This window comes from Gopherus flavomarginatus, chromosome 6 (assembly GCF_025201925.1).
Source record: "Gopherus flavomarginatus isolate rGopFla2 chromosome 6, rGopFla2.mat.asm, whole genome shotgun sequence".
In the NCBI taxonomy this organism is placed as follows: Eukaryota; Metazoa; Chordata; order Testudines; family Testudinidae; genus Gopherus; species Gopherus flavomarginatus.
The window spans coordinates 19,108,408-19,117,527 of NC_066622.1; the positions used below are offsets into that span (position 1 = coordinate 19,108,408).

The 9,120-nt window shown below is 39.8% G+C and overlaps 1 protein-coding gene across 4 annotated transcripts in view; it reads left to right on the forward strand.

Annotated features, from left to right (window-relative positions):
- Positions 1–9,120, forward strand: part of IFT122 (intraflagellar transport 122) — a 51,212-nt gene extending 42,092 nt beyond the window's left edge. For 3 of the 4 annotated variants that reach the window (XM_050958358.1, XM_050958360.1, XM_050958359.1), the window contains 8 exons: positions 441–538; positions 1,146–1,246; positions 2,477–2,642; positions 3,658–3,769; positions 4,509–4,637; positions 5,634–5,713; positions 7,634–7,798; positions 8,558–9,120. In XM_050958358.1, coding sequence (XP_050814315.1) covers positions 441–538; positions 1,146–1,246; positions 2,477–2,642; positions 3,658–3,769; positions 4,509–4,637; positions 5,634–5,713; positions 7,634–7,798; positions 8,558–8,647 — 941 coding nt within the window. In that variant the 3' untranslated portion in view covers positions 8,648–9,120. Of the gene's footprint in view, positions 1–440; positions 539–1,145; positions 1,247–2,476; positions 2,643–3,657; positions 3,770–4,508; positions 4,638–5,633; positions 5,714–7,633; positions 7,799–8,557 lie in introns of those variants that run through there. The other variant, XR_007775074.1, reaches the window with a different exon arrangement.

Consider the following 9,120-nt stretch of genomic DNA (forward strand, 5'->3'; position numbering starts at 1 on the left):
TAATGCATGATAGTGCTGATCTATAGCTCTTCATACACTGTGCAAACACTGCAAATGGTTTGATTGCTTAGTAATGTGTTAATGTGGATAAAAGGAATGACATGAAACTCATTTTACTTTATCCTCAAAAGATGTGGATCAGGTTTCTAGTGGTGGAAGGCTAATATGTTCCACCTCTAGCTAAGCCATTAACCTCTGGCTGTGTTAAAACCACATGCCATACTATCCTGCATCTTAATATGCTTTATGTTAAAGCAGAAAATTGCACATAAAATGGCAAAATTACATAACCCGTATTTTCTAGCACACTTGGTCAGGTATATTAATCTACTGGAAGTGGTAACGCTGCAACCATGTTGTATTGTGATCTTTCTAGCTGAGTAATACTTTTATGTTTTAGTATAGAATGACCAGAGGTGTAATGACTTTCCCTCCCACAGAGAACGAACAGCAGAAGACTGAAATGTTACAGAAGTTTCACCACTTCCAGCACTTGGCAGAACTTTATCATGTTTATCACTCTATTCACAGATACACTGTAAGATATTTTCACTAGCAGTTGTATTGTTCGTTTAGCTGGCACATTTTCTGCAAATAATTCAGGAATAATTAGAAACAATTAATTACTTTTAAACTAAATATTGAATGGAGGCTGATGTCACTGCAATTATCTAATTTTGGTTTTGTTTGTTTGTTTGTTTTTCTGCCCTGTGTTGCACTGTACTGGACCTACCACCATTGCACCCCTAAAACCACCTTTCTGTGACACAGAAAGAGCCTCTGCAGAGCTATGCTTTGCAGCACATAGTGGATGTGGACTTGAAGGCTTTCCTTCACCACCCCATCTGCATACTGGTTCCACTGTGCTCTGGGCCCACTACTCCTGTGGAGGAGGTTGGAACTGGATTATCCTTTAAGTGCTTTCCCTTTACTAGGTGAAGCCCTTCCCTTTTTTCTTCAGTGGCAGAGATGAGCTTTGGCAAGAGAGGCATGCAAAATCCAAGTGCTCTCTTTTCTCCATCTCTCCCATTGTTGTGGCTGTGTGAAAAGCACAGTGTAGTGTCAGAGATGATGGAAGTAACCTTAGTGATAATGAAGTGTTGTTTTTCTAGCTTAGAAATTTTTTAATGTTCTTTTTACCACAGGAAGAGCCCTTCAGTTTCCATTTGCCTGAAACACTCTTCAATATTTCCAGGTTTCTACTTCACAGCCTAACCAAGGAGACTCCGTTGGGCATCTCTAAAGTGTATCCTTGCAATGAAAAGCAAAATTCAAAAATTATATGAATTGAAGGGAATCCTTGGCACCAATTAGTGGTGTATAGTCTTACTATTAGGGTACTCTAGTTCCTGGTTTTAGGGGTTCCCATGCTATTCATCTATTAGAGAAAATAAATGTGAGGCTGTCTTTAATCCCTGAGATGATGATAAACACCTCAAAACTATCACAGACTTAGGCACATCTAGCCATACGTGCATACATTAGAAGAGGCTATCATAAACTATGAAACATGTTGCTCACCTTTGTAAGAGGAGCCCCTTCCAAGATGCCAGTCTCCAAACAAGATGTGTGGCTGTAAATATTGACAGGGCAGTAGCCATAGGTTGAAAGACATTGGAGAGAAACTGTGAATGTTGTTGCTTCTAACTGATAGATTCTGATTCTCCTCAGGCTAATGTAGCTGTGTGTTTCTAAATGGTAGATTCTGGTTCTCATTTTCAGGTCTCATGTAGCTGTGTGCCATGTACAAGACCAATTTTTTCATGGTTTCATTAACATTGATATGCTGCATCTCTTCAAAGTCCTTCACAAACTACATATGAGTCCCACTGAACTGGACAATAGCAGTTAAAAGGAGTCAGGGCAGTTAAGTGGGACTCAGGACACCTGGGTTCCACTTGTCTTTTCCATCTGCTTGCTTTGTAACCTTGGATAAGTCTTTTTCTTTCCCTGTGTCTCTCTTTTCTCATCTATAAACGATGTAGAACAGTATTACTCCCAAAGTACTTAGAATTTAGAGTGTTTTATCCATACGTCTTTGCTTATTTGTTCCCCCCTAGGGTGCACACTGATAAAGGGGAGGAGACATTTTGATATAAGACATGGGAGAAAGTTCCTGGAATAGTGCCATGGGATCTGAAATATCCACATGGTGCCAACAGGATTCTGATGTTTCAGATTATCGGCATGGGGGATGGTCCTTACAAGCATTAATGTTGGTGGGGTCAGAATATTACCTGAAGCTGTATTGTCCATGGGCCAGTTCCTTATCTCTCTAAAAATCATCCACTTTGGTATTTGAGCAGTCCTCTCACATTTTGTTTATGTAAACACATTTATGTGAACAGATTTCTTTAGTTAAGGCCTTTTAAAGTATTGACATTTGTTGTGCTTGCGTGCATAACTTCTCTGATTAAAAGTAACTGTGGTTTTTCCTGAATGCTACATATATGTTTGTTCTTTAATTTGATTATAGCAATACATTATTTGCACTAGCAAAGCAGAGTAAAGCTTTGGGTGCATATAAATTGGCTCGTCATGCCTATGAAAAGTTGCAGGGACTGCAGATCCCAGCTAGATTTCAAAAATCAATTGAACTGGGCAGCCTGACAATCCGATCCAAGCCATTCCATGACAGTGAAGTAAGTTCTGATATCTATTATTTTAATTATTAGTATTTGACCTGATACAAGAGGCTACTTTGTCATATGCACAAAGATGCTTAAAATGGATTTTGCACAGATTTGCGGTAATTACATTTCTGCAGGAAACAAAATCCTCTCACCATTATTCGCCATGTCAAGACTTTCTCTCCCTCTTCATTCGGAATGAAAATGAGACCTCTCTGTATGGACAAGTTCCTGCTTCACTCTCTGATCTCATATCCCTCTATTTCCCTGTCTACTCACTCTGTTCCTTCAAGCTGCACCATCCCTCAATTCCATATGCACTTACTCCACAGAGTGTTTACTTGGGTCTTTCTCTGTGTCCGTCTACAGTTGGAGATCACTTGTGCTTGCCCCAACTACTAGAGCTCCCTTTCTCCAACCCTTTGAATGGCTTTCCTTCCTCAAATCTTGCTTTAAAACATGCTTTTTTTTTTCTTAGGTGAAGTGTTAGTGCAGTGTTCTATAAAACTGTTTTTGATGGGGTGCTCACTAAAACAAATTGTACTGTGAAAATGCTTAACTGCAAATGAACACGCATCTTGCCATCTGCAATAATATAAACACAGAAAGACCACTGAAATCGATAGAGCTGCCTACGATAATTGTGCAGTTTAGAGAAAACAGAAATGCATGAATCAAAGGACCTAAATTTGATTGAACTTCTGAGCAAAAGGAATTGCTTCAGTAACCTTTATTCATCGTTTTGGCAATGTGTATGTGGCCCAGGACTCTGCTGCAGCAGAAGCAAACAAAATTGCAACAGAAGAGTGGTAAAACAGCTATTTTTAATGGGAAAACTTGTAGTTTTATTGAGAGCAGGAAAAATATTTGCAAAAGTTAAAAGGCTTGATTTCACCATTGTGTTACTCCAGTTTTTTGCTGCTATGTGAACTCGGTGTAAAACTGGAGCAGTGCAGTGTGTAATAAGACCCTGTGTGTTCAGAATGGTCTGTTTGCATTACGCAGCTTTGTGTGTGTGTCTTTGCAGGAGCTTGTGCCCTTGTGTTATAGGTGCTCCACCAACAACCCCTTGCTAAATAATCTGGGGAATGTATGCATTAACTGCAGACAGCCCTTCGTCTTCTCTGCTTCATCTTACGGTGCGTTGGAAAATAAAAATTGGTTGTACTTTCTATGCAGATAAATCTGAGCTTTCTCCAAAGGCTCAGTTAGTTGGTGTTAACTGTACATTATCAATATTTAATCAGTAGGTTGGTGCCCAATAAATGCTGCTAACCCTAACATTTCCTGTGTAAAAACAACAAGGAGTCCAGTGTCACGTTAAAGACTAACAGATTTGTTTGGGCATAAACTTTCATGGGAAAAAAACCTACTTCTTCAGATGCATGGAGTGTCCTGTGTAGTGTCACTCGGAGAAATATTTTTTTTTTCTTTAGTGTTGCTGGCACTGAACTAGTGCCACATCCCACCCCAGAGATGATGCATTTTGTTGGTGGATCAGAACACCAGTTTGCTAGGCAATTAGTCGCTTTCTGAATAGAACACATTCTGGTGTCCAAGACTGTGTGAGATTTTTTGCTGCAAAATGGCCACTGTTTTGCTTCTGATGTCAAAGTCCTGGCAGTATTGAATGTATTACTTCGTGGTGAGGCACCAAGAAGATATGAGGCACTTTATTAACCCAAAATCCATCCTTTAAAAAGATTTATTTTCTGGATATGATATATTAAGTTGAATAATGAGAGTGTGGAGGTGGAAGAATGCCACTGTAGAGATCTGAGGACACGTAAATCTTTAAAAGACTTAGGCAAGGCCTGCTATAGATATTCTGAGTTCTTGCGGGTAACTGCTCTCTCCTTTTTCATTTGTGTCCTTTAGAAGTATTGCATCTGGTGGAGTTTTATTTGGAAGAAGGGATCACTGATGAAGAAGCTGTAGCTCTTATTGATCTGGAAGCACCAAGATTAAAGAAGAGAGAAGATAAATGGCAAGAGATGGCAAGTGATGGTATCCTTTCAATCCAGAACACACTCTGGTTTTCTTAGGGAAAGAGCGGCAGTTTGGAAGACAGAGTTTTTGGTTGTGAGTTGTGGGGGTTTTTTGGATCTGTTATACTTTTGTTGCATTTTAATCTGCTACTTTTATGACTAGGGGACAGATTCATTGTTGACGTAAGTGGGTACAATTCCATTGTGTGTTTTCTTTTTCAATTGCTGTAGCAACTAAAAAAGTACAGGATTATTAACCAATCCTAGTAATTTTTAAAGGATTTCTTTAGAAAAGTCAGTTTCATAATCTTGTCAAGAATTTTTAGGTTAAAAAATAATACAGTTCACTTGTTTTCCTGTAATTCTCTTCTACTTTCTATAAAGGATGGGAGGTATTTTGGCTATCCATTATTCTCCTCTTGTATCACAGCTTTCTATCTTTCTTGCTAAGGAAGAACTGGATTGGGCCCCCTTTGAAGCCTGTCATTATTGTTGTTGTCTATTTTATAGAATCCTAGCATTTTATATTGCTGTGGCACACAATGGTGCCAATTGTTCTTGGGGCCTGATAGTAACAGATGAAATACAGTTACACAAGACAATATGGTCTTTGCCTCAGAGAGCTTTAAAAAAGATTGCCCAAAGTGAGGTGTTCAATGTTTATGAGAGGGTGGGGAAATGGAGGATGAGGCTACTACTAAGGTCACATGCGTTTATGTAAATTAGTTACTGCTAGTAACTTGGTGGTTTTAAGCTCTGCCGTTCCACGGCAATTGCTGCATAGTGAGGTGTGGTACTCCAGTCTTCCTGGGCCAGACTAAGCTGCTTCTGCAGCACTTTCTAATATAATCTAGAGATTACTCCAGTTTTATCTGAGTACTCTATTTGCCTGACATGATGGGCATTGGGTGAAGCAAGGAGTGAGAGCCCTACGACCAAGCCATAAGACAAGTGCTAAGGTAAAAGGATTTGATTTTGTTGGAGTTCTTGTTTGTTCCGTAACAAACGTCTCTAGGAGCGCAGACGCTGAGATTTGATGACAACACAGACATTATTGAAGAGGATGATCCCTTTACAGCAAAACTGAGTTTTGAGGTGAGGATACATCATTTGGGTTTTCAAATGTTGCTGCCCTTGAGGCTGAAGATTGTTGAAGAGAAAGTAAACCCAGGGTGACTCGACCTGCAAATGTTCTTGCCATGCTATCACATCTCCTTTTGAGCTGGCATCCACAGTTCCTTCTTTGTCACCATTTAGTGATCAGAAGCAGGTCTCGACAGATCACAGCCTCTCCGATTCCTTTACGAAGTGTTAATATGTTCTGCAGACCCCCCACAAGAAATGGAGGAAAGTGGGTGACTGAGAGGCTAGGAGCAGCAGTTGAGGGAGAATGGCATCTTTCTCATACAAAGTGATGAGTCCACAGAAAAGAAAAACCTGGAGAACCACTTATTCTATCTGAATGTCTTTTTCAAGAAAACTGTTTCTCTCTGGCTTCATCATCATCAATGGAAGAATAGACTTCTGAGGTGCCTACCCACCCACTGCAGAAACAGATTTAAAAATTACTATGTTTTCTGCATGCTGCAGTTATGTGGCATGATTTAAAAAATCAAACTCTGAAGTTAGTTTGAACAGCCCTTTACTTTTTTCATAGTAGAGGATTTACATAACACAGAGATATAAACATGCCCGAGAGAGCCTCTAAGCAAGACATCCAGGATATAAAATGAGCAGGATATTCATATATAGGCAGTCCATGTTCCTTTTTACCATACTGTAAATCTGAAAACAGTAGTTACTCTGAATTTACACTGATGTAACAGAGAACATCAGCTGGCCAAGATTGTTAAATAAGGCCAGGTGGTATTATTACTATTATTATTTGTATTATATTAGTGCCTAGGGAGCCCTAAACAACATCAGGGCTCCATTGTGTTACATGTTTTTACAAATGTAAGTAATAGATACTGCCTTGAAGAGCTTGCAGTCTAAACAGACCAGACAGATGAAGATGCAGGGGAAAGAATATAACGTGAGCAGATGATCAGTGTGATAGTCCATAAATACCATTTTAGTTCCACAATATTTTTATATCCTTATTACACCTCTAACCCAATATAACGCTGTCCTCGGGAGCCAAAAAGTCTTACCACGTTATATCGAACTTGCTTTGATCTGCTGGAGTGCGCACCCTCCCTCCCCCTGGAGTACTGCTTTACTGCATTATATCTGAATTCGTGTTATATCGGGTCGCGTTATATCGGGGTAGAGGTGTATTTATTTGGATTGGCATTTGTTGGGAAGAGATTGAGATGAGGCAAAGAAAGGGAGAAGAGACATTGCAGAGAGGGGATGTAAAGGGGCAGGGGAGGGATAAGAGGAATGGAGGAAGGAGAAGAGGGAGCAGTATTAAGAGTAGGTGGAGTGAGGCAAAGAAACTCAATAGAGGTGGAGCAAACAGCCAGTCAGCATGGGAGCGAATGTCTGGAGAAAAAGCTGTAGACAGCACTGGGCCCTTGGTGTTATCTGTGCACATAATGTCCCTGTTCAGCTTCTTTATCTCTGTTTCTCCCAGCCTGAGTTTCTGGTTGACTCCTCCCAGGAGTTTCTTTATACCCCAGTTTCAGATGGCTGGGGCACGAGTAAGTCCAACTGGACTCTGGTGTTCCCAGCAAGCAGCAGGGGGACTGTCCCCTACACAGCTCGGGGTCTGGGTGGGTTCAGTTAAAAATAGGCATTTTCAGGGAAGTTTTTGTAAATGGCTTTTTTTTGTTTTAAATAAAGAATTGTGTTAATGGGAATGAGTGAAGCGCAGTGAAAATACCTTGCTCACACCTGGCTTACTCCCACTGAGGACAGTGACAAAACTGCCATTGACTTCAGTGGGAGCAGAATCCATATCTATTCTGTGTTAGCGCTTCCTACTGAGTAATAACACGCCACTCTTTATATTTATGTCATCTTTAAAATGCTTTGAAATTGTTAAGCTTCATTCTTTTTTAAACGCTGCAGCAAGGAGGCTCAGAATTTGTTCCTGTGATAGTGAATCGTGCAGTTCTCCGGTCAATGAGCCGGAGGGATGTCCTGATTAAACGCTGGCCAAAGCCATTACAGTGGCAGTACTTCCGGTCCCTGCTACCAGATGCTTCTATTACCATGTGTCCAACATGCTTTCAGGTATAAGTAAAACATTTTCATTGGGGTCTTTAAAAACTTGTTCCTAGTGAGAAACAAATTGTAATGACCCTGATACGTTAATTTCTAATCCTCGATATATATGCTCTGAAGTCCTGAATAGTAAATAAAGAGATCAAAATACCCTGTGTTACATACAGAGATGATAGGCCTTGCCAGAAGGGCTGGCTTCAGAATAGCTAGTGCAAGCTGAGATTGTAGAATGAAGTATTTGGGGACTTTGCAGGGGTGACAGAATTGTAGCCACTCAAGCAGTCCTAAAGTGAACTAAAAGAAGGGAAACACTGATTTTTTTTTCCTCTGCCTTTCTAACCTTATAGCCTGGTTTAGTGGGGGCATGCAGCAAGTAAAAAAAATTTTTTTTTCATTGTAGTTTCCCTCACCACAGGAATATTTTTTTCAAAATATTCAATAGTTTGGTTATTTTTGGTTATGTGGTAGGAGAGAGAGCATCCTAAAGTCCACCCTCCTTTCTCACAGAGCACTTGGGTTTCACTGGTTGTGTGAACTGACTTCCATAGCCTCCATGCTTATTTAATGAAATATTTGCTCTTATATTCCAAATTAGAGCGGTTACAAACAGCTTTAAATAACTTGTTATTGTGGAAACATTAACTCTGTTGTAACAGTAGCATCAGATATTCTGAGCCCTAGCAAAACCATTCCATCTCAGTTTCCTTTTCCTAGATGTGAGCCAGTAACAGTGTAATAGACATGCCTAAATCTGTTCCTAATTCACAGATGTTTCATTCGGAGGATTATGAGCTCCTGGTGCTCCAGCATAACTGTTGTCCATACTGTCGGAGAAGAATTGATGAGTCAAATCAGTGAAAAAGATCTATCCAAGAGATCTTTCTGCTGTCAAGCTTTCTTAGCAGTGTGGTTATGTTGTTACATATATTTTCTCACTCTCTGTATTTTTCATAAGCAGTGGAAAAAGAGAAACTGTTAAATGTGTCATGTGTCCTATCCAAACAAAATTTTATTTTTATGAGCAATGTAATCACAGAATTTCTATTTATTGCTCTTTGTTTTGTATATAACCACGGAGCCAAATGGGAAAAAAATGTACATATATATTTTTAAGGAAAATTTCGCTTTTACTTTCAAGTGTCCTATGTTTATCATGGCAACCTGCCAGTGTGCCACAGATTCGATAGGAACATTTTAGGGTGAGATTCAGCCGTGAGATAAATCAGTTGACCTCATTCATTTTGCCCCTCTTTAGGCCAGGGCTGAATTTGGTCACTAATATGTACTTGGTTGTTGACAGAACTCGAAATAAACAGGGGACGTTTTTGCAA